Source organism: Charadrius vociferus, unplaced genomic scaffold (genome assembly GCF_000708025.1).
Source record: "Charadrius vociferus isolate BGI_N301 unplaced genomic scaffold, ASM70802v2 scaffold163, whole genome shotgun sequence".
Lineage (NCBI taxonomy): Eukaryota > Metazoa > Chordata > Aves > Charadriiformes > Charadriidae > Charadrius > Charadrius vociferus.
In genome coordinates, this window is record NW_009648332.1 from 17,801,744 (window position 1) to 17,827,930 (window position 26,187).

At 39.1% G+C, this 26,187-nt stretch overlaps 1 protein-coding gene across 1 annotated transcript; it reads right to left on the reverse strand.

Annotated features, from left to right (window-relative positions):
- Positions 1-4,750: 4,750 nt before the first annotated feature.
- DPH5 (diphthamide biosynthesis 5) lies at positions 4,751-26,173 on the reverse strand. Its single transcript, XM_009884776.1, has 7 exons — positions 25,989-26,173; positions 22,519-22,643; positions 19,141-19,249; positions 9,246-9,366; positions 7,082-7,121; positions 5,909-6,012; positions 4,751-4,994 (listed from the first exon to the last, which is right to left on the reverse strand). The coding sequence occupies exons 1-7, from the start codon at positions 26,121-26,123 to the stop codon at positions 4,771-4,773; spliced, it is 858 nt and encodes a 285-aa protein (XP_009883078.1). The 5' UTR covers positions 26,124-26,173; the 3' UTR covers positions 4,751-4,770.
- Positions 26,174-26,187: the final 14 nt, after the last annotated feature.

Sequence of the window (26,187 nt, forward strand, 5' to 3'; positions counted from 1 at the left end):
TTCCTGAAAGATCAGTCTGTCGTATTTTTGTAGCATTTATAATCATTTTACACTTTCAGACCTGAGCGTTGTTTTCAAAGACAATCTGCTCTACTTGGTATTACAGATGATAATTCCACTATACTTGCAGTAGTTAACTTAGTAATGGAAGATTTTATAAGCGGACATTTTACAAACAGAACGTTGTGGAATAAAAAACAAGACAGGCGTTTTTCTGATAAATCATAGCTGTTACTAACTGGTATGGATTTTAAGTATTCTTCTGGTAGCTGTTATGTGGTAATACTGAAATCAAGGCCCTCTGAAGCTGACAATGTCTGTGTAGTAAGTGCTAGGCACTATGAAACTACCGAAGATTTATTTGCAGAAATGATTTGTTTGCCACTGATGCTGCTGAATTCATGATAGAGATGAAGAGTTTCTCGCATTCGTTCTGTTGTTCCTATATAGCACCTGTATTGTGATCCCTTTTCATGTGAAAACACAACGGTTGCCAAATTGATAGGTGGCTCCTGAATTTTCCAGATGAGATACTGAAACATGAATGTTGATTTTGTACAAAGCTTGGGGTTGTACTCTTGTGCTTGGAACAGAAAACTGAGTGTAAAGAAAAATAGCAGGAAAAAGCCACATACATATTGCTGTTAAGCTTTACAGTCTGCTCTAGTCTTCACATCCTTTTTTATCCCTGTTGCTGTTTTCTGATCGTGTTTGGTTGTTTTGGGGATGCAGGTGCAGAGTGCCCTTTCAGCTGGCTGCACTTTTCCCCATCTCTCTCTTCTGGCCTCCTGCCTGGCACCCCATCTCACCATGCGGGTGCTCTGCCAGGGCCGCAGTTCCTCACTGGAGGATGGGATCTGAAGGTTACACGGCGCAGGGTAGGGTGCAAGAATCTGTTGAGCAGATTTCAGTATTGCAGTTTAAGATACCGTTTGCATATATGTGCACAGAAAAGGTAATTAAAATAAGGTGGTGATTATAGGGTGGAGATCCCTCATATTGTTTTGTAGTATGTTGCATATAGATTGCTTCTTGTTGGTTGACAGCATGATTTCTTGATTGTCTTTTTTTTTATAGTTAATATTGCGACTATTTGAGGATAGAGAAGAGCAACTGATATCACTTTAAAGGCAATACCAGCCAACTTCATTGCAATTGTGTCATGATCCAAGAGCAGGCTTTGGTTTATATCATTTTTGTACCAGCGTGTTTCAGGACTGAGTATTCCTGGACTTGCTGAAGTACTGTAGTGCTGCCCAAGTTGCTGAGCTTGGCCACTATTTTAGTTTTCTTAATGAAAAGCCAACTGCTACAATTTGTTTCCAAGTGAGAATCTGCCTGAGTAGCAATTGGGTTGGTTTGTTTGTCGGGTTTTTTTGGTTTTTTTTGTTTTTTTTTTTTTTTTAAGATGTACACCTACCAACTTTTTTAATGTGGGAAATAGAGTGAAAAAGCCTATAAGCTGGCTATAATTACACAATATTGATTTTAATAATTTTTGTCATCTTTTTGTTGCTTATGAGTACTTGGCTGACTGTTGGAAACATATGTGCAAGTCTGAGTTCCCTAACTGAGATAGCAATTTCTTCATTAATTTTAAGGACAACTTGATGTTTTTACAGTAAGAAATATATCATTTGTTTGTTAAAAATAATTGAGGATAGGGTAGGGAAGTCAGATTCAAAGTAGACTTTAAGCCTTTTTAGGCTTTCTGAAAGAGGATAAGCATCACAAAATTCTACAAAAGCCAGCAGATGATGTGACTAGTAGGTAACTAAATCACATCTAGTATGTCAGTAAATGGCGTGACATCTGATTTATTTTTTTTACCTACTAAGGGGATATTTGCTCAGGTTTCAGGGGTGTACAAATCATGCAATTGGAAGTGCAGCTTTTCTTATCCTGAGAGTCAAAGCTCCATTATCTTGTGTTTTGCTAATTACCTAACACTTCGCTTATTATATAACAGTTTGCTTTTAATACTTTATTGGAGATGCATCACATCATTTAAACTAAGATTTGTGTGAATGACTGACATCCAGAGCTGGATGAATGTCTGCAGACCATTTGCTAAAACTCAGCTTCCTGGTATCCAGTACTGAATTTTGAACCCAGTTTTCAAAGTATGATTTTTCTTATGTTTTCATGTAGCTGAAGCTTACTGTGAGGTTGCTGGGCTGGTCTGTCTTTGGGGGTTGTTTCTTTGTCTGTTACTGAAAACAGTAACTTACAACCCTGTTGTCCCAAAGACCAAGCCTGCAAACTGCAGGATTTTTACAGGACCTACAGCAAAATAAGAAGATAAAACAAGTGTGACAGAGCATCTGTATTAAAATACCCTAAATGTTTGTCACGGTGAATAATAGTGGAAGAAAACTACTCTTAAGAGTATGCAGAGTGAAGACTGGTCCTTCGTAGGCTAATCCTGCAAGTCTATACATACGGATAGACCTGTTCCTTACATGAATAGGGCCCCGACAGAGAGCTAGATTAGTTGTGTGATTTGCTAAACTAAGGCAAAAAGTGCTGGTCCAAATAAATGACTCTGCTTTTTATGTAATACTGCTTACTAAAGCAAAAATTTAATTGCATCATTACTAAGAGCTGCTGACACTATTTTTACATAAAAATTGAAACTGCTGCTAGTAATAAAGTGGACCTTGACTTTTTTTTTTTTTTTTTTTCCCCCTGAAGAAGCAAAGCCGGGTTTAAAGGTGAAGGAAAGAAAGAGTATCTCCTTTTAACAGTTGTAAGTGAACCTGTTTGGAGAACATAAACAAGATACAAAAGGGGGAGAGAAGCTGCTGCTGAACTGCAGTTTTCCACCCTTTGCACCCACTGTGCAATCAAATTGTGAAGTTAATGGCTTTTCTCTCACAGTGCAGATTTCAGTTGCAGAAACCTTCATGCATCTATAAAACGCAACTCCTAATCAATACTCATGTAGCAAGATCTTTAAATACCAGTTCAGAGCAACAGCTTTAGTGACTAATTAAGCCCTGTCCTGTTTTCCCCAGCAGCCATCGGACTGCCACTGCTGTGATTCTTCGTTATCCCACCCCTTTTAAGCGTGTTTGGGAATGAGTATAGAGGGATTTTCTTTTTTCTTTTTGTTTATAATCCATTTCTCTGATCCCTAATACTGACTCAGTGGTTAATTCCTCCTTTACACTTCTGTGAAAATCCTTATCTGCGACACGCCGGGATTCCCTTTTGGATTTCTCCCCTGTTCAGGCTGTGTTGCAATGACCATCCCTCTTGGGACTTCATTGGCCAGAGACTGCTATAATGTGAAAAGATGCCAGTTACGCTTCTGCTGTGCCTGGCGTGTGAGGACTACATGTCTCTCTGTGTGCAAATACTGGTTAATCTACTTGTCTGTTTCAGTGAGCCACAAAAGGTTCCTGCCTATGTGGTAATTTGGCGGAAATAATGTGTAAAAGGAGTTGTGTATTTCACTTCCCATGTGCATGGAAGTCTTTCATGTGTATACTGGGATCTTGTACAAGAGTTAAATGAATCGCTACAGTATTTTGGCTGAAGTGTGAAATATTGTGAATGAAGAAACTGCAAAAATCATTCCTGGTAGCATACAGCATATTGCTTGCATTCAGCATATTGCTTGCCTTTACCTTTAAATTACAGGAATTACTCTTAGCAGTGAGCTTAAGTTGAATAGTACACTATAGCAAAATACCTGTAAAGAAATCTTAATGATAACACATGGCAGCTCACTAAAATTCTGAAGACGATGTATGATTTTGTTCTGGAATGCTAATGTTAGTAGCTTAGCCATGACTTGTCCCAAGTGCAATATTAGAAATTTTTAATGTAATCTTTTCTACTTGAATACAGTCTATATAAAATGTTAAATGTCCTATATTGCTGAAAAGATATGGGATCAAATTTCTTTCCAATAAATCTTCAGTTAAAAAAAAAAAAATGCAAACAGGTCTGCTTTGTTGTCATACATACTGTGAAGACTACTTGAAATAGCAACGGCCATCATCCATTAGCTGATTTTAAGGAGAATTTTTGCTGTCTGTTTTCAGAGCATTGGCTTGAGGTTAATTGTGGTTGCTGCAGTTGGAGTCCAGCACTTCATAAATGCTAGCATTAACATATGAAGAAATCCAGTTCTATTTGAAGTTTCAGCCTCCTGAAATAAGAAATTCTGCACAGCTTCTCCCTTTGTTTCACCAACTGTGCAAAGGGTGAGTTGCTGTTTTTCTTGGTTTTGACATAAAGAACCTTCTCACCTGTCTGTATTCACTCTCCTAAGTGTGAAGATGGGTACAGACCTAACAGGTTTTGCACACTAATGGTTTCTGTTGGTGAGAAAACCACTAAGTTTCTGCAAAGTTGAAAAGTAAAATTTAACATCTAAAATGCACTTATAATAATGTATGCAGTAGGCTTGGTTTATGTGTTATAGCTAAAGTGATGCCAGACAGGTATCTGGTACACTTCTTCAGTTATCTACTTGTGTTTCTTATTCTACTCCTCGACCTAAGACTGATGTAGATGTCAATGAACTGGATCAGACAAAGGGTTTTGAAGGTTTCTGGAGGTGTCTACATTGTAGAAGCTGATAGCAGATGCAGCTTGCAGTTTATAGCCTCAAGTAAAGGCAGGTCCATGTTCCTACAGTGTTGTTTTTTGAAGCAATATATAATCTAAAAGCACTTAGGCAAGCTCTAAATATTCACAGGAATAACTTTATGCTGTCACGAAATTAAAGATGGAATAAAAAAAAAGCCTAATTTTTATTTAAGTGGTCCTTTGAAATGCATTATTTTCAAAACTGGAACTATCTACAGAAAAAAGCTTAAGCATTTCTAATTCCAGAGGATGCATAGTGCCTGTAACAATCAAGGAATGTAGCGGACCGCCTAATTCCACTGTGGACATCTCACGTAGTGTGCCTGAAGCGATCTTCTGATCTGGAGCACCCACACGTGCAAGGCCAACACAAACTGTGTTTTCAGTAATTTCTGTAAGAAAGAAGATGAAATGCTTAATTTATTGACTAATAGTCTTATCATAAAGGAAAATACTCAAAATGCTTAAACCTTAACACTGCTTTCTTAAACCTCCAATTAATAAGTCATTGGAGTAGCCTAGAAAGAAGCTTGTTCTTCAAAGAAAATAAAACTCTTATCTTGGGGGTGTTCATAAGCAAGAATAGGAAGGCAGCAGAAGTAGAATATGAAATTCATTCAGGAATTGTGTTCACTTTGAGGAAGCTTCTGCTTCTGATTCGTTCTATATAAAGGATACAATGAAAGGATTTTCATTTTAACGGTATTTAAGGAATAAACTTTTAATAGGAGCAATATAGCTAGATGAATTTCTATTAGAATTTTTCTGTGACACAACTGAGTCATCTTTATAGCTGCTGTGATTTCACCCTTGGTCTTGATAAACGTCTTTCACAGTTTGCTCTTGACTAGTGTTAAGAATTCAAGGTCAACATCACAGTTCTGCATCGTTGGGTTAACCTAGATTCATGCTGGTATTCATGTAGAGCAGAGTGTGACCAGTGTAAATAAAACGTAGCAGAGATTTTTGAAGCTCGACTGATCTAAAATGCTCAGAATCCTTCTGCCTCCTGCAACTCTAAAGGATCAAAGAGTACACAGTTAAAGATGGATAGAAATAATACAGGGTTACCAAACTGAGGCTTTGACTAAACCTTCAGGAGCCACTAGTGCTCGTTCATCTGTGCTCGCTGCACTACACTATGTTCAAGCTCTGCCAAATGCATCTCATGACTAGGATTTAAGGCAACCCAGTTCCACTGCAGAGCAAGGGAACGCTAAGAATAAGAAGAAGGGAGTTCAGAGGCTCATCAATCAGAGTGACTTGAGAGGGGTAGAAGCAGATAGAAACTTTGTGGTAATAGTACCTGGTTCTTCTCCTTGGAGCCTCCGGTTTTGAATAACGGCAAGAAGCTGTTCTGCAGCTTGATTCACACTCATGTAGCGGGGTGGCTCATAAATCTTTCTTCCTCTGCAGGGAAAGAAGATAAATTTAACATAAACCCATTTCATTGTCCCTTGCATTCTTACAGTTTATTTCAAGAAACCTCTAGACCAGCAAATGGAACTTAAACAGGCCTGAGAGCCTGGGCCATTTAGACAAGAGTAGAATTTTTATGGAAGACAGAAGTCTCTTGTGCTCTCACCACACCTGTGAAACAGCAGGGCCTCCAGCTGGCAGATCATTTGAGTGCTAAAAGCAAATTCAGCTGCTGGAAGCAATATGCAGGTTTTGCAGCTACTCCTGAAAGATGCATTAGACTTAAATTCGCGGCAAACTACTGTTTTTCTGTCAAATGCCCTGTAGACAGATGATTACAGACTAGAAATACATTCTTAAATGAAATGCTGCTTTCTTTGCCAACTGTGGATTTGGTCAAACAGATTTTATTTTGCAACTCCAGAATAAACAAACCTCAATGATACTGTGAGACTTCACAAATGTTCATTTAGACCAGAGTTACAGCAGTGTATACAGTAACCATTTATATTTGCCACTGTCAAAACATACAGATTGCAAAGAGATGACTAAGATGTGGCAAGAGCTTTTTTGAATACAGTTAAATGTACTTTAAAGAATTTTCTATATGTTGCTTATTTAGCTGTTTAAAAAGGGGTGGTATGTATTCAGTACTTCACGCTGTTTCTAGCCAGTGTAAGGAAGAATGAATTCAGAACACTGTTTCAGCTATTAATCTATTTCAGGATGGGACAGAACAGCAGTAAAATAACACTTCATCTGCCAAGCAGAAAGCTTACCCCATTCTGACTTAATGCTTCTCACAGAAACAGTTCAAAGAAAGATTATGCTCTGCTGCAACTTCATTCAGTTACTGTAAATAAAGCCAGGTTCTATTGTAATGAACAAAAAAGTTCCGCTCCTTATAAGAAACAAAAGACCGCGGCCACTGAGAGGTACAAGAGGAGAAGACAGGTAAGTTCAGTATTAGACTATGGGCAAAGAACCTTTGTTCCTTGTACAAAAAAATCCTTTGTAAATAGACTGTGTGTTTCTGTATATTTTCAAAACGGTGACTCACTTCATTAGATTCTCCAGAGACTGCTCCTTCACTTTAATATCTGTAGAACAAAACAGGTATGAAAACGCAGATTTCCTACAGACTTCCCGATTAGTTTTCTACATAGGTAAAGTTTAATTTAATTAGCAGATTCTATAAACTTTGTAACAATATTTTAGCTATTCCAGGCAGAAGGAATATGGATTACATTCTGCTGTTTCATATGTTAATTAATCACAAAGTACTGTGATTTTATATATGTGATTTTACCCAAAGACAGGGCAAATTTCACAGATTTCAGAGCAACCTAGATGAATAAAAATACTGCTAAGTATACAAATAGTAGGCATATTTACCATAGAATGCCTAAATGGTAAATTTAGGCATTACCCATCTTTAAGCACACCGGGATATTGGGACTACGCTTCAATGATGAGTACATTGCGGTCACAAAAGGTAAAACAGTATGACTGATCGACAGTCATTACATCACTGCTGTGCAGGAACCTGACTTTCGTTAGCACTTCCTTCCTGTCCCAATCAAAATTTAGAACAATCTTCTGTTATGGGAAAAAAAAAAAGAGAAGGGGTCAGGTAAGACTCTGCACATCTGCAATTTTATGAAACTCCACTTGACCACAATATCTCCAAGAGGCAATCAAATGTTATCTGCATTCAAATGCCCCCAAAATATTTTCATAGTGAAAGCTGGATGCATTTTGAAACTTGATTTTTTAAAAAGTATTGCTTAAGTTATATGATCAACTCCTAAATCGAAGTGACTGTAAAGAAAGGGGTTTAAAATGCAAAGCTGCAAGATTATTTGTGCACAGTTTACCAAACTGCTTCTATATCTGTGAAGTTGCTTTGAATTCAGAAGTTTATTAGCATTAACCTTTTTATGTCCAATTTGCTTATCTGGTAATCTCATCTAGCTGGATAAACAATCAATGCAAAGACCAGAATGACCAAGTAGTATTAAGGGAACAATTAACTTGGAAATTGGTAGTTTTCAGCTGTGAGCTACAATTAGATGCAGGTACCACAACTGTCTCTGAAACATGAGCTTTATAATTCAATTTTACAGTTCCAAAATGTTTACTCTCTCACTACCATATAAAAAAAAAATTAAAAAGGGAGATTGTAGAAATTATGCAAAATATCTAAAGAATACTTTGTTTTAACATACTATAGTTGTAATAATGCTTGTTTAAAACACTTGTGAAGTCATCCTTCTTTAAAACAAATTACCAAAATTCTGATTTTTAGCCAATTTTGAAAACAAACAACTTTCAAGGCATTGGAAAGTTTGATGTGCAGTGATGCTTACACATTTAAATTGTTTCCTGCTCAGGATTCCTCCAGTTACCACAGACTTTGTTTTTACTTAAAATATTAATTTATTTAGCACTGCCCGATCCCAGCTGTGTCTAAAAGATAATACAGAAAGATACATAACTATATATACAAATATGTAAGTATGTTATAGTTTATATGCAGGCAGTTCCATAATCTTTAAGGATTTACCTAAACTAGTAGAGTTACTCAGAAAATGGCTTTCAGCTGAGGATTTTTGGGTAGGGTGAAGATCAGACAGCACCATGGGAGAGCCTGGGGACCACTGTCAGGTAGGAGCAGTATTCCATTTCAGCTCCGTGATCAGCAAGGATTTTTTACAGCACTGAAGCATCTCATGTGACAATCATCTTTTGCCAAAACATCCTTAGATAAGGTAATTTAGAACAGGGAAATCACCTTACAAAACAGAAATGTGGTTAAATGTACGATTTAGCTCCCCAGAAAGTCAAATGTGTTTAGCTCTAACCTAATTAAGTCAATAAAAGATAGCTGCTAGTCACTGCCATCTGAGTTGGATTCTAAGTTTGATCTAGTTTAAAATCACACTGATCATTAGAGCAAATACGGTCTTCCTTCTCCTATTTGACTTCTACAAAGGCAGATTTTCTGAAGAGGAATTAAGAAATTCCTGGCCACTGTAGCATGAACAATAGTTGAACTGACTCAAAGCACATAGACAGTAACATTCCAATTTTTGGTATATTGTCAAACATATACATTAGCTAAGAACGTTTGTTTAATCGTAGACTTCATCTCATGCCTTTGACTATTATCTCTGGACGCTGCGGAAGATGGTAGCTAAGGAACTGGGATAGCTGCTGCTTACCAAGTAAGCACAGTGTGTGCATTCCATTCTGCCTGTTCTTCTCAATCTTGTCAAAAAAGCTCTCTGGCTTCCACGTATCGGTCCAGAAAACTACAGAAACTGTCTCTCCAAAATTGTACAACTGTAAAACAAAGCAAATGCAATAACACACGCACATAATTAGAAAGAAAAAGTAGTACAGCATACAAAAAAATGCTATGAAAATCATGAACAATTGGCAACACTGAAAAGTCCTGAGCCTAGTTAACAAAGAAGTTAATACCACAGGGAAAGTACTCTCCTATAAGATGCATAAATTTGCTCTTTCAAAAATACACAACATTGCATTAAAAATAATGCTTCCTTTGAAAAAAGCTCCCCTGTGCTTCTCTGTATCTCTTGACTAGTTTTAGTGCATTCCTTTGCACTCCCTCCTTTCTTTTTAACAAAACCCGTAATTAGTGAACCGTTTTTTCCTCTTCACAATAGAGATGTGCTGCTGTTCTTTTACTCTCCACCGTAAAGCATGTCAAAAACCATCTAATGAACTACCTGTAAAGTTTTTACCTATCTCTGCATTCCCAGAATCACAGAATGGTCAGAGTTGGAAGGGACCTCTGGACATCATCTAGTCCAATCCCCCTGCTAAAGCAGGTTCACCTACAGCAGGTTGGACAGGACTGCATCCAGGCAGGCTTTGGGTATCTCCAGAGAAGGAGACTCCATAGCCTCTCTGGGCAGCCTGTGCCAGTGCTCTGTCACCCTCAAAGTGAAGAAGTTTTTCCTCATGGTCAGATGGCATTTCCCGTGTCCCAGTTTGTGCCCATTGCCCCTCGTCCTGTCACTGCGCACCACTGAAAAGAGTCTGGCCCCATCCTCTTGACACCTGCCCTTTAGGTATCTATAATCATTGATGGCTATATGGACTAACCTCCCCACTTCCTCTCTAAACCTGGAAGGAAAAGCTTCTTTTCCAAGCCCGCTCCAGGAGGCACTGTGTGTGCTGTTAGCAGAGAAGAGGACCCCATGTACAAACAGCTCTGTGCCATCTGGGGATTCCCCTACACGTACTTTATTTTACTGCGGCATTAGGTTAAGGTTTTAACTCCTTTATGCTGGCAGAGCAGAATTTGAATCAAAGCAGAAACATGTTTTCAAGGGACCAAAACCTCAAATTTTAACCATTCACGCTGATAGGAAAAGCATTTATTTAAAGATTCCTGGAATATTGCTGAAAACATTTCCTCTTTTAAATATTTCACTCGAGCACAAGGACAAGAACACACAGCATACATTTCACAACCTAAAGGTTCTTCCAGTAAACTAAATATAGGTTGAACCAAAGGAATTGCTCCTGATGTAACTTGTTAACTATTTCAAGGCTGTGTTCTAGAAAAGGAAAAAAACACAAGCTATGTTTTGCCTATTTTTCATACGGCTAGCTAGAACTTTTTCCATTTTGTACCAAATCTGAAGAAAAACTATTAGAACAAGGCGTTTCTCTTTCTCCCCTTCACTGTTAGAGCACCTGGGAGCAAGTTAACCTTTAATCTCATTGGTAGTGTACCTTCAGTCATCAACAACTGCTGTTGTTGAAATGTCCGGTCCCAACCTAACTAACTTGTTTACTGTCTGCCACCTGAAAGCCACTGCAGTCATTTCCCAAGGAGCAGCAGCCCTCCTTCGGTACAGAAAGTGGCCTCAATTAACCTTTCAATTTTTATCCCAGTCCCTTTGCATTTTGATAACCTGAAGGGGAGAAACTTCCACCTCAGCCTTTTAGCAAAGAAAAAGATATGCAGAAAAGAGTAAAATGTTACTAACCGTTAAGTATTTTGTTGGGAATCAGATCTTTTAAACCACTCCGTCACATATTAAAAACAAGTTGGGCATTCAACTTTATACCCTACAGCACTTCTGATTGTTATTTTTCTCTTTTCCATTGATCATTACAAAGACTCTCCATCATCTTTGCCAACGAGAAGTTAAGCAAGTTATCCTTTTTGTGCAAGGACTGCCAGTCAGATTCACTGAATCTGTCCTTTGTTTACCAGGTTTTGCATGAAAACTGAAGTCTGAGTATCAAAAAAGGACCAAAACATTTTTGTCAGAAATGGCCTGTCTATTCAGTAGAAATCACTTCAGAATATCTTCACCAAGTATTGATATAATAAAACTGTACTTATAGTCTCGAAAAAATACACTCGTTTTCTCAGCACCTGGACAGCACAGAAGTAGCTTCTACACCAACAAAAATGGAATGGGGCATATTTTATTAGCCACCTAGAAATGCCTTTGCAACTTATACCCCTCTACTAACTAAACTTCTAAAGAATAGATTTCCTAGCATTAATGCATAGGTATTTTAACTTCAAATTTAAAAGGGAAAAATACTACTTTGGAAACTTTCTAGTACACCAACAATCTGTGGAACTGAAGCAATAAATGGATACCCCTATTGTACTTGACTTGTACAGTCACAAACAACTATTTCTTTCTCATCTAGCGTTTGATCTCTGCAGCAGTGTAACATTTATGCAAACATAGGCACTGATCTTCCACCAGAGCAAACCTGCATCAAAGAAGAAACACATAACAGCATCAGAACTTATATTTTTAACTCTCTCCCCATACTTGTGCAGATTCAATTTGTTCCTGATACATTTTCCTGTGCTGTGTTCTAATTCCTACATCTTGAAATCTAGTGTGAAGTATCAGACTTTCAAGAAGAGCCTTGCTGCAGAGAGAGCGGTAAATACCAAAAATTCCACTACTATCCTGAGGGTTCAGCAGATACAGAGGACAGCAGATCCACTAGAGCCAGAGTCCACTGAAATTAAAAAAGATTCTTTCCACCAACCATAAAAGACTGAACAGGGTCCCAAAATTCCAGAAATCATGCTTGTTGTTGGAATAAAGTTGTGACACGTTTGTTAACCTAGGTGTATTACAACACAACTAAGGATTAATGTCATGCTTTGAGATCATTAAGAAGTTTAATAAGTCAGTGAAGAGCTCTGTATATTGTCAGTGAAACGATCATGCTGTACAGTTGCTGGCACAGCTTCAAAGAGAGGCAACAGTAAATGAAGCTTCCCAGCGGTCCTCTGTGTGCTGCACTCTGTGTTAAGCAGCTGGGGTTTAGCAGCGGGCAAGATCTGTTCTGTAGAAGCTAAAACATCTCAAGCATCACACTTGCACTAATCATCAGATTTGTTGGAGTGCCTACATTCTGCTCAGGCACAAAAGTGCCAGAATTTCAAAGGGGCTCAGTGAAATGGTTGGACAGACATTTCATGCTCTCAGCTTGGAAACTAACCTTCTTTCCTTCTCCCTAATGCTCAAAAACTTCACAGAAAAATTTCAAAAGGTCATTTTGAAAGACCTCAGTCTTTGGAAATACCCCTCCCCCCCCCTTCCCCACCCAAGTAGTAATTGGCTTAAGCAAAGCTTTGTGCACTTAAATTTTGCAATGCAATAGCTGAAGTCAGGAAAGGAAGCCAGAACTCTCTACTCCGAGGCAATGCTGTGCCTGCTAGAGCTTTCTGCCTCTCACAAAATACTGCAGAAAGCTGTTCTTCAACTCACACTTTCATCATCCCAGAACAAGCTATAACTTTCTATTTTATTTACACACATAATACGAAAGAATGTCAGACAACTTTTGGTATGGAGGTGCCTGTTTTCAGTTAGTATTTTTAACCCTTCTGTTAATGATATTTCTTCTTTTGCTTGTTATTTATATAAGCAGAATTGATTGCTAGTTGAGAGGCCGGAATAAACTATGAGAGAAAAAGTGCTGTGCCGTGATGTTGGAAAGCCTGCATGCAAGTGAAATTTCAATGAAACCACCAAGCAACCCCGTTAATGGCAAGCCTGAATGACATCAGACACCTCAAGCTGTCTGGATCAACAGTTCTCACTTAAAATACTGGTGTGGCTAATGACCACAAAAACATGGAGCATAAAAAGAAGGAACAAGTTGAGACTAAAGAGGGAAATTAAAAAAGGAAGATTCCCCCATCCCCTCTAAAAAGTACTAAAGCAAGCAGGAGAGAAGACCCAAGATAATATTAAAGGTCAGTAGGGCAACAACTGCAGAGAAACAAAGAAGTAAACATTTCAAAATGAGACATTTATTTTTACAGCATCTTTCCCAGAATTGCTGTATCAGCTGCAATGGTGACAAAGCAATTCTTCACTGATGAGCCTAGCTCCTCTCCTAAAATTTCAAACAGCTTCACAACTGGATACGTGTCAGGGGAAGAACGTAAAAAGGAATCTTATCATTACGTTTTTCAGACCTGGCACCTGTATACACATGCAAATGCTGTAAACCCTGTAGGACTAAAACACAACTCAGCTATGTTCTGTGTTGAGATAGTCACAGGTTACACTGCAGATAGTTCGCACAGGACAGGTGCGTTCTGCAAATGAAGATGCTTCACCGCCTGATCCCATTCCCTGACAGACACCAAGAGGCTTTTTCTCCTAAAGCTATTCCTCAATGGAATTTGGAGACCGTAGAGCAACTTACATTATCCTGGGTTGCTTCTTGTTAAACCCCAACGAACGTACACAGAAAAGCTAAGACATGTTTTTTTTATCCTTGTCATAAGAGTTCTGACATGATGCTGTGCAACATTCATCCTCAAAAAGAGGAATGTAACAAGTCAGATTTTTCCCCCATCCTCCATAACACACTAACAACCCTTCAGACCATATACATCAGATTAAAGGGCTCCTGCTGTTCTTTATACTATATATTGTTGCCAGAGAACAGCTTAGGAAGTAGGAGAATCATCAACAAAGAGGTAGCAAGAATCAGTCAAGCTTCATTTTTGCTTGTAATTGGTCATATGAAACAACCACAAGCCCAGCTGTAGCCCTTCACACTATCTTATTTAGTACCACAGACCTTTACCAACTTTGAACGCCTTTCATGAGAACCTTCACATAAAATTGAAAGCTTTTACCATTCACATACCCAGAGCGATGACTCCTTTTTGTACTGCAAGCCAACAGATTGGCTCAGCTGTCCCAAAAACCTCCAGTCCCCTTAGTACATGCCAGAGAGAAAGGAACTGTGAAGAAAAGGATGTTTGGCTGAGGGAAGCCCACTCCACATGATTGCAGTCTTCAGGAGGCAGCTGAGACAAATCACATAAAAGCAGCTGAAGGGAAGAACACATTTTTCTCTTGGCTGCTTCCTGTATCAGCACTTAGGAAATAGCCACTCCACAAGCAGAATAAAATTCAGCTACCGAAAGACTCATAAACTCCAAGCAAACTTGAACAGGACAGGATTTTCCCTCCAAGGTAATGTCACCTTATCTTTAATAATATCCTAAGACTCTTCCCAGTAATATCCAACAATGATTCCTTCCCGCCCTGGTCACTTGGGTTACTAATCTGAAATGAAGACATCTAAATGGAGAAAAAAATCTGCTCTGATTAAATGGATGTTTCTGGGTCATATTTGCTGGTGACAAATGGCACTAAGTTGAATAGCAACTGTGAGTAATAAGGTAGTGCGACTAGCACTGATTTAACCTTTAATTGGTTTGAGACACAAATGCCAACTTCTGAAAGGCTCAGAAGCTGGTAGTAAGTGAGAAAACCAACCAGTGACGGAAAACAGTTTGTTCTAACTGTCAGTGAATAAAAAACATTTTGTGTAGAGCCCCTCCTACTAGAGCAAAGAGTATTTTTGAAGATTAGGGCACCGAGAGAGGGTGGAACTCAGAGGTTCTGCTCCTGCAGCTACTACAGGTTTTCTATTTGACTATGAGTACAATGAGTAATGATAGCATCCTTCAGCTTTCTTATCTATAAGTAGTATTCTTCTACTTGACATTGAAAATGTACTGACCTCTTCAGGAAAGACTCAAAAATAACATAGTAAGCACTGCTTTTGCATTTAAGTCATCAGCTAGTAGTGAAAAGGTAAAACTATCTTATAACTGTAATTGTCTTACAAGAACTAACTGGATTGCAAACAAAAAAAAAATAAAAATCAGTGAGAGTCACTGAAAGAAACAAGGGGACATGCAGATGTTTGTTCTGAAGCTATTCAGGTGGAAAGTGGGTATGTCTCAAAAGAAAGGCAGGTCTTTGCCATGACTTGTTTTTTTTCTCCTAGCTACCCTACCAAAATATAAAGTAAATGCTTTCAAAGCTAGCAACACCACTCTCCCAGAAATGAGTGGCTCATTTGGGTCTTTTGTCTCATCCTGTGGCTTGCCTCCAACTTTGCATTTTAGTTCTCAATCTTCTTTTTTTACAGTAATGCCATTATCTCAAGCCATTTCAAGTTGCATCACTCCTTCACATGCATCACAGGTCAGTATGACGCAGAGTCTTCCTCATATGTTTGACAATCCATACTGCTATCTCAAAGACACATTACCAGAACTGGGTCAGAGAGAACTCTGTCCCGGCAGCACTGCTATGGCCAGTGACATTCCCAAACTAACCCTGATGTCATGAAGATTAGGAAGGAAGGAAAAAGGTGTAAATTAAGAGATCCAGAGTTTTCTGCCTCTTTATTTTAGGGCTAAAAGCCTTAGCAATCAGCCCTATTCTGAAAAACTGAGTGCAGGTATAGATAAAGCCATGGAAGTCAGGCTAGGCTCTCCCTTTGTTCTCAGCTTGCAATGCTGAATCCCAGTCAGATAGAGCCAAGGCAAAGGCTTGCTCGCAGGGTAGCTGAGCACTGGTAGAACCAGAGGTAAGCCTGTTAGCTAAAACACAAAGCTTTCCAAAGGTACAGAACTACGGTGAAGCTGCTGATGAGGAAAGCTGAACTGCTTCACTAGTTACCACTTACAGTGTTCTCTGAGAATTTCGGCCTTCCCCTGGAGACTTCTGTTCCCCCCTCCCTGACTTCCCTGGCAGTGTGCAGAGATACCAAACTGCATGAATTTCTTCACTGGTGGTTGTTCCCCAATATAACAAGAGTCAGAATGATCAAAATACCTACATGTCAGATTCCAGACAAAAGAGGTGAACCTGCAGAGAAAGTGCCAAGAGGCACTCGCACACCGGCACTGTTCCTGGCTTCCCCCCTACCGCTGTATTCATTTGTTTTTGAGGGAAACAAGGTTCTTCAGCTTTGGGAAAAAACATTCTGATATGGTGAAGCACAGAAAGAACAGCATAAAAGAGGGAGCTACAGCAAGTCAGAGCGCCTTATGCCCAGTCACGCTAGTCCTTTGCTAAGTTATACCATCCCCTACTTTCAGTAGCTATAGCTTATTGTATCAATCTGTGAGAGCTTCCTAGTTCAAAAAGTTTAATTCTCAAAACTAAAATACACCCTGTTCTTTATACAAATGCAATCCTCATCTGTGCAGTCTTCAACACAGCTGCACTGATCCTGTTAAATGGGCAAGATAGTAAAAAAAAAAAAAAAAAGTATTTGAAAATAGATATTCACACTTCTTTACAATTTGGCAAGAAATATATCTATGAATCGAAGGTGACAAAGCATCACTAATGCTCTACTGACTTCAGTAACTCACTACTGCACAGGAAAACTGCACAACTACCAGAATGCTGTTGGCTGCACAGGAACATTGCTGTGATGACAAGAAACATGTTCTTTTGTGAACAGACTAGGCTGTAGCTGCATTTTGCTGAGGGCCTAATCAGCAGTTACAGCTCACTACGCACATGGCTTTCAGAACAGCGTATAAAGGTGTTTCCTGTTTTTCTCTTGTAAGAAAGAAAGAAGTTTTGTATCACAATCAGATTAAAACAAGAAAAAAAGCCAAGCCTTTTCTGTGGTGAAGCAAAAGAGGAATCCCTGCTATACTTGACAGCAACTTTTCAATTTGAAACACAGTAACTCCAAAATTAAATTGATGGCAGGAGACAGCCATGAACGTAAAGACTGTTGAAAGAAATTATAAACTTCCACCGCAACTCTAATTAAATCACAGGCCACTTTTTTGTAAGACACCCCTCAGTTGCTGTTTATGCCTGTAAGGAGCAATGAAGAGTTAAACACCCAGCTGGTTATACCCTGTCCGGTAATACAATATGATCACTATTTCCTAAAATGCTTTATACAACAACAGGAATGTTGACTTATGAGAAGGCAGCCCCTCCCAAGCCAGAATGGAAAAGGGGACCAGTGCCAGAGTGAATAACATCACATTTCCTTCATGGTCTGTTCCTTTCTGTATAGGATAAGGGAATAGTAAACCAATCTCCAAAACTCTGCGTATTTGAAAAACATTATAAACTGTTTACAATATATTCCCAGTTAGTATTCTGCTCTTTCTTTCAATTACCTTACCAAGCTCTATACTTCTCCTTCCTATGCCTAGCTGGAGTTGTGGGGGAAGCAAACTTTCAGAAACCTTAGTCATCTGTTCTCTTTAGGAATATGAGCCTTGCATCTTCCTTCCTAACGAATGTAAAAGAACAGTAAAAAGATAGTGGGTAGTAGAAAGTACTTGTCAACAGCTTGACAGCAGAAGCAAATTTTGCACCACCGTGAAGCCAGAAGGGGAACGGGTGAGCCCCAGCCTCAACTCTTGTGTTACCCGCCCAGTAAGTGCAGTCATGCGACAGCTGCCATCTGTCTGCTGTACATGTAGATTTTAGACACCAAGGAGCCTATTTCCTTCCTAAAAGATAGTTTTGCCCAAGTCTTAACAGCAATAGGCAGGTATCACTAAGAAAGTGCTCACGGGAAGAATTCTAAAGAATGTGAATCCTATGCTGCATTCCCTTTGGCATTAGCACTCACGTCTCAGAACAGGTGTCAATGCAGTGCTGCTGAACTGCCAGATCAGACAGGACGTTCACATTTCTCAACCATTCAGATGTGATCAAAGCCAGAGATCATACCCAACTTATTGGAACGGATTTTCTGCTGCTGGGCAGCATTGAAATAAGGCTATTGGAGTTTGTCATTGTAAATTTGAAGGCGCCACTTGTTTTTTGAAATTAAAAAATGGTGTTCTTTTATGTTAAGCTAGGAAGGAATGCTTCCTCCTTCAGTGATGATAACTTGTTCAAACTCTCAATTCTTGTCTGTAGTACACTTACATTCCTATGCTTGCTTTCAGTTTTGGTAAAGTGGGAGCTTGGTTTAGGGGTTCCCATACACAGGGAACCATTCTGAACCTTGACAGGGCAGGTTCTATGTTAAAGTAATGAATAACAACAGGAGGGGGAAGATTCAACTAATTTCTATGTGATTAGTTATGATACATACACTGCCGTAACAGTTTTCATGCAGGAAAAGTAATAATGGACCTCTACGTGTGTAAAAGGAAGTAGTGAAGTATTTTCTTGGGGGACACTAGACCTTTTCTACTTTAGCCATTCAAGAAGCACGGAAACTGTCATTTGTTCTTCTAGTCCTTGGCTAAGCAAATCTTTCCTCTCTCAGCAGGTGGGCAGAAAGTGAAGATAGGTCAACCTCAGAGAGAAAGAATGCATCACATACAAGATTTTGGAATTAGTTACGATCTCAGTTGGGCATATAGACAGGCTTGTGCATCTATTCCTTTTATGACAAAACCAGCATACTTATCAACAGGATAACAACCTAATTTAAGAATAAACTTATCAGGTGACCATCAGTAGTAGAAGGAAGCTAACATGAGCAAAGCTTTATCTGCAAAATAACTTAAATATCAAAGTCTTGTGGGGCAGAGGGAAGTTAAACAGCAGAGAAGAATAGAAGTGTTAATATTTCTTTACACACGCGCTCATCAAAAGGGACTTTTGCTGACATGTAACATGCTGAAAAGGAAATGTTAACAAATCCTGACAACAGAACTGTACAGTTGCTACAGATCTGCAAACTTCAGATTGCAACATGCACTGCTACAGCAGTAGAAGAGCTCACCAATTCTAATTTAGCAGTTGTGCAATAGCATATATACAAAAATATTACCTGTAAACCACAGCAGCCCACTGCATTCATTATTGAAGCGTTATGAATGACCTTGTATGGAATTCCCAGTTTTACTGCACGTAGTACTAAATCACTGTGCGTTGTGGCCCTGTGTTAAGAAGAGAAAGGAATTAAAGATTGAAAAGACAAAGCGACCAAGTGTAACTAATATTATAGTTTGTTTTGAAAGTAAAATGAAACCCTTCACAACTAGGGCAATGCAGAGGTGCCAAAAGGGCAACAATAACTTGACTAATTGTTATGGGAAAGTAAAAAACTCTAGTAAGGCTTCCATATGTCACCTGCCCTAGCTGAGCATACAGGCATCCTCACTTGGTATGTTACGGTTCTTTGCGGCTTTCTGGCGTCATTTAAACTGTAACACCAACACCATTGTTACTTTTTAAAGTAGCTTTGGCAAGTACTTGAAAAGGAAAGTTCCATTTATCCTTTGTCTTCTGCAGGTGTCTGTTGAACTGTAAAGGTCAACTCTGTCTGGCACAGGCTTCAACAAAACTCCCGGATTGCCTTACTCACTGCACAGCCAGGCCTTCTCCCATCTGCACCAGCGCCTGATAGGAAAGTAACACACTCAAACAAGAACTTCAAATAGACTGAGTCCTTAGACTAAATCAACTTTTACAACATTTAAGCCAAATTACTCAAATTAACAAAGCCTAAGTTTGAGTGATCAAGTTGATTCTGAAATAATTGAGAAAATTCTAGTTAATCTTAGGACTGAGCTAAATTTGGCTCCAGGTCCAATGCTCAATAAACACCTTGCAGTGACTGGTGCAAGTATTACCGGGCTTGTAGTTAATGCAATTGGGATTAGAGTCCCAAAGGTAAACATATATAGATCCAGAAAATCTTTGAACTGCAACGATGTTTACATATGTATCTTGCTTGCATGTACGCTTACATACCTGCTAGGCACACTCCATTTTCCATGTGAAATATGAAAACACACCTACCCCTTGCCTAAATTTATCAAACCTGAACAGTGGCCTCAGCCATCTCTTTCCCAAGATGTACCACACATTTCTGTGTGGCCATTCCAAAGAAGGATGCAAAGAAAAAAATAGCATATGCTGATCAGAAAAATTAAATAGGAAGACTGCTTTCACCCTGGCCTGGTTCAGTTACCCTGACAGATCTCCCCTGATTTTCAGTCTGGTAATTTGGACACTGCACGTCTGACAAATCAGCAGATCAGGTGCTTCAGACTGGAACACAAATGTGGCAGCAGCTGGCCAGGCTGCAAGGATCAATCATTTAAAATAGAAATCAATTTCTCTGGAGTAAAAACAATAGAGGAATCTGAATTTGGGAAATCGGAGATCCTGATACAAACAGGTACCCAGACCTAGAAGAATGCAGTCAAGTGATCTAAAACACCACTTTGGTTAGTAACCAAACCATGCTCCTGACTTCCACAAGCAAAGGTGTTTTAGAATAGCTGCTCTACAAGAAGAGGGGACAAGTTTTACACCCTTGTATTACTCTCTTCACATGCATAGGACAAGGAGCACTGGAGGATTTTGTGGTTATGCTAATACTGACTAAGGCATCAGCTGGCTTTATTCACTGAAATTTGCTCCAGCCAGTGTTTTCTCCCAATCGATCTGTCCATAATGACTGCAGCTAAAAGCAGAAGTGCCCTCACAAGCACTCAGCTAATACCCACAAAGGCTTCATGGAGGCAGCCCTCTGCACCCAGAGCTATACTAGTATTCTCTCACTGATACAGATTTTAAGCTTTATGGGTAGTAATAATATGAATGTTAGCATCAGGCTAGATAAAGGTGGGTCTTCCAGTACACTATTAGAATGGTCAGGTTCCCGCTAGCACATCCATAGCTGTTACCACACATGCATATAAAAACTTGCAGTGAACAACAGTGAGAAGAATGACATGGGCACAGCTTGTTTTATCAATTTAACCATTAGCCGCCAACACCTGAGATTTCCTAAGGCTGCCAAGTACTCTTCTGACCTGCAAATATACTTAAACTCTACAATCAGCTGCAGTCATATGGCTTCTATCCTCCTACCATATAGCTTCTGTTAGGACAGAAACATTCAGTACTCTTTCCTAGTAAGCTCATGAACCCCAAAATCCTTAGAGATCTATGTGGGCATAGGAGCAGTTCTAGCTGCAACATTAAGAGCTAACAACAAAAACATTTAGAGAGAAGCAACTCATTCAAAAAAAGGGTAGTTTTCAACAAAGATGTAGTATGTTAATCAGAATTGAAGTATTTTGACACTGAAACTCCTGTTACCTGAGGCAGATCAAGATACTGCTTACAAGTAGGAATTACATTTCAATGCACATAGGTTGTTTCTTTTTCATCTTGCGTACGTATTTATATCAGTCACTGGATCACAGCACAAGGGTACGGGTAACATGGCTCTACACTCTATGAATCCTAATTTTAATGTTAACATGCATTGAAAGTACAATTAGTATTTCTGAAATACAGCATCATCTGCCCGTAAGTACTAGCTCAATATAATATTCTCTTGCCAATTCCCTTCAACCTGTATTTACATAAATTATCCGCTTTTGACAGATGTGCACACTGCTCCTCTTTTTCATAAACTCTATTTTTTCACTCACAAATAGGGTGCTCGGTGATTCAATTTTTCTTGTGCCCCTTAACACTGTGGTATAAATCTTGAATCACCAGCTGGAGACTAAAGGCTCTTCTGTATGGCTTGACATTACAGATTGATGATGCCTGATTGAAAAGACAGAAGGAGATCCTTCTGGTGATAGAAAAATAATATACTTTTCAAAAAAGTGGAAACAAAAGGCCTAATAAACCAAAATGAGAAGACATTTATAACAACCTAAGTGATTTTAAAAACTAGCATATATCAAAGCAGAAGCACTGTAAACCAACAATCAGTATTCATTGTAAAACAACTGAGCATAAAAGCTGTGGTTTGTAAGTACAAATAGCAACTAAAAGAATACTCTCTCAAAACATAGCACGTCATAACTATGTGATATCCTAGAATTTCTTCGGTTAGCAGATAAAACCTGGAACAAAATATTTTCTGTAAAAGCTAGCATGGAGAACGAAACGATAAGTGACGGCTGAAGGAAAGAGTTATACACCCTGGAGGGCCCATGTTCCTATCTATAAGGGATATCTGGGCAAGGAAACTCCAAAGCAAGATAAAGTGTAGGCAATTGCATGTGTATTTTTAATGCAATAAAAAAAAGTTGTTTAATGCAACGTAAAAAGTTGTTCTGGTCTGAAAATCAGCTTCTTCATAAAGAATTACAGTTATGGAGTATGGCTCCTTCCTATTGAAAAAAGAGAGTGATGAAGCTAGAGCAATAATTAAAATGTTGTTTTGTCTTACCCAAAGGGATCACCAACTACAAGAAATGCGACATCGCAAACATCAGCTTCTTTTAAAATGCTATCTGCTTCTTGTTCCACCATTTCTCGGTCAGCCAAAATCAATTCTCTTCCATAAAACTCTTCCTAAAAATTGAAATTAATAAGAAACACCAAAATTAAGACACTTGGGAGTGTTTTCATATCTCTCTGGGTGCTCACTCAGGAACACAGACATTGGACACTGGAAAGGCCAACTTTATTGTTCTCCCCAGCAGCCTGACCCATGTCTTGGAGAACCCTGCCTCTCCTTGCAAGAACACCTGAGCTTCCCATGAAGCAGCTCCTGAGTTGACAAAAATTAGTCAAGCACGTTACTCTGACATTGACTTGGGGTTTTATGCCTTTTGTGTCAGTTGAGGAGCTGCTCCAAAAGTAGCTCAATCACACCTGCATACTAAAGGTACCTGGGTGGACTCTAGGTGTAGTTAATTTAACCAGTCATCCTATTATAAGGCATCCCCTCTCACAAGTCTGAGCCTAACTGCTTACCTTAGTTATAATACTGACATCAAACCAGATACAAATACGACACTAGCTATACCACCATCTAGTTTTTAAGGTGTTTTTTTTCCTTAGTCCGTTGTAACTAACCACATCTAAGGAATGATTTCATATTAAAACTTCATCTTCAATTCTCTGTAAGAAATACTTTACCATGCATACAGGTAAATGTGTATTTGATTGTGTTCTTTGCTTTTCTTCAGCAGCTCAGTAATCATTGTGTCTCTTTGTATGTTTTAAATGCCTTTATTTCCAGAATCAACCTCACATGTAATAAAACTTCAGTTTGTTCTAGAAACATGTTATCTGACCACCCTGAACATATCTGTCTCCACAAGTCATGTTTCACCATCCATTTCACATGTTCTTCACATGATTAGATAAAATATTTTTTTCCCAGGGCGTAGACCAAAAAAAAGTGTTTCTGTTCCAAATGGTATTCAGAAATTATGGGTGGTACTACAAATATTAACAAATTGATGTAACTATTAAGTCAATTATGGTCCAGATTTTTCTCTGACTTCCCTTGTGACTTCAGTGATAACTTCATCTTTGCCCACAAAGAATAGTGAATTGACAAGAGAACCATCATAATTGTACAGAGGCGAGTAGTGCTTCCATAAAAAAATCCATCCAGTAGCTAGAGTACTAGATGGGACTCACTGGGAGGTCACTGGGTCGAAACACTTCTGTCACCAAACTGAGGGCCAATTTAGACAGTCAACATAAAATAGCTTTTAATATACGTTTTAGGCCAACAAGATAAACTAAGTAATGTCATTTGAATTTTGAGATCTGATTTTAAAAGCATCGGCACAGGAGGATCTAGAAAATCCCTGCAGCAAAGAATCTGGTTTTAATCTCTTGAGAGCTTTCCCACAACTTTTCATGTTGCTTAGGAGAGACTGACCTTCAGATTAGTAAATAAACAATTCGGCATTGTCACTTGTATGTAAACTGGGCTATATTATTGAAACTTGGTGATTGCTATATTCACTCTTATGCAGTTTCAGGAAAGACAGCATCTCTTACTTTGTTTTTAATAATCATTTTTCCCAATTACCTTATCTTTGGGATTTCAAGGTTTCCAAGAGACTTAAAACAATAAAAAAAACCCCAAACAAGCCCCCAGAAATAACCATGCCAAAAATATTCAGCATTTTTCTATTATTCAGTGTTTTATTTTCAGCTGGCTAGGAATCCATCTTTTTTTTTTATAGCAAATGCAGTTTGCAAAGTAAAAATATCCAAGTAATCATTTCTATTTTGCAATTTTCCAACTGTCCAATAATAACAAAAAAATAATGTTGTTTTGAATGAATTAATTTCAAATTAGATTGCTTCAGCACATTGAAAAAAGCAGAAAAACATGGAGTATATCTTCATTTCAAAATACAGCTGATATACCAGAGATGGCCCCAAATATTCTAGCCTAGCTTGTATCTGGAAACCACATAATGCTGACTATAAGCTAAAAGTCTCATGTGTTGTATGTACATACATACATGCATACAAGTACCTTATGACTATACAGCATACAAGACCCAGATAGCATGTCTGTATATACCACACAGCTTATTTGGAGGCAAGATCCCTGTTCTTTGGGTAGGTAAGCCCTTTTTTTTGGTATTATTTCAAGATTAAACTTTTTCTACTACAAGTGAATCCATCAGAGTTACAATTTGTACATTTTTACTACTATCTTCTTCCACAAGGTGTGTTTACTAACAAGAAGTTTATCTCAATGTTGTTCAACAACCCATCTCTGACTGAACTGCGTATTTTCTGAAAGTCTCAACATGGTGAGACAGCCTGGCCCACAAGGCAACACGGAAACCTGAGACACTCAAATTATTATTCCCAGCAGGCACCATAACACCTCAGGCTGATACAGAGGTTCAAGGCTCCAAAACATCTATTTTTCTGTTATATCTTTTATTTATTTATTTTTAAATCAGATCAGGCATTTTTCTGACCAAATTCTCAAACTTTCCAGGATTGCCATGTTGCTAGAATTTGAGATTAAACTGGTATTAAAATACAAATATTACTTGTAGGAAGGAAAATTCATTTTTGTTCCTGTCTTCCAACAAGGTAGTTGTCCTGGTTTGAGTGACACAGGACTATTTTCTCTTCTAATACTTGAGAAGACTGTACTTTTAGAAGACCCTAGTGTCTGAATTTGTGAAAATATTCTACTTTACAGCCAGTTATGGTGTGTGCCTTTCAAGGTCTCAGTGTTTTCGAGTTAGCCAGGTACAGGGATGAGGAGGAGTGAGACCTGGGCTCTTAACCCAAGCGGGCCAAAAGGATTATTCCATATCCTGAACATCACATTCACTATAAATTAAAAAGTTTGCTGCAAAGTTCTCTCTATCCCTTGATGGCTGCGATCCTGAGAACTTTTTGCCCTGGTGCCGGACCCCTAAGGCTTTCTCTTCCTCCCGAAGCCGTAGCGCTCATAGTGTCCACCATTTACTGTCCACTGCTGGGAGCGCACAGCTTTCTACTGATATAGTTGGCTGTGTATAATCTTTGTGTATTTTGTATTGGCATTGGGATCAATATTGGTCCTTTAGTGCTATTAATGTTAATAAACAGATTTAACAGAATAAGACTAGATTATGTTTCAACCCCTGGGCTTCCTTGTTTTTTCCCTGATTCCCCTTCATGGGTGGGGAGGGGTCATCGGGTGATAGAATGATTGTCTCAATGACAATAAATTGCTGTGGGTTTCTCAAACCGTAACAGTAGCGAAACGATTTCTCCTATAAAACACAGCATGTGAAGGTCACGTACGTGCTTTTTCCAAGAACGCGCACCACCAGTTTGTCCTGCAGGCGTTACTGGCCTACAGGCCCCAGCACCCTCCTCAGGCTTTGCAGGAGAGGCCCTGGGGCTCTGTGCCACACCAGCGCCCAGACCTACCAGCGCTTCCTTCCCCACCGTGAGGATGGACGTGTAGGCCTCCAGGTACACCCTGCGGCACTGCCTCACCGCCTCCAGCCCCTTCACCGTGATGTCCTTGGCATCTCCCAAGCCCAGCCCGACCAGATACAGCATGCTTGAGGAGGTAGGCCCAGTGCCGACGCCGCCACCACCTATCACGGGAGGGAAACGGGGATCA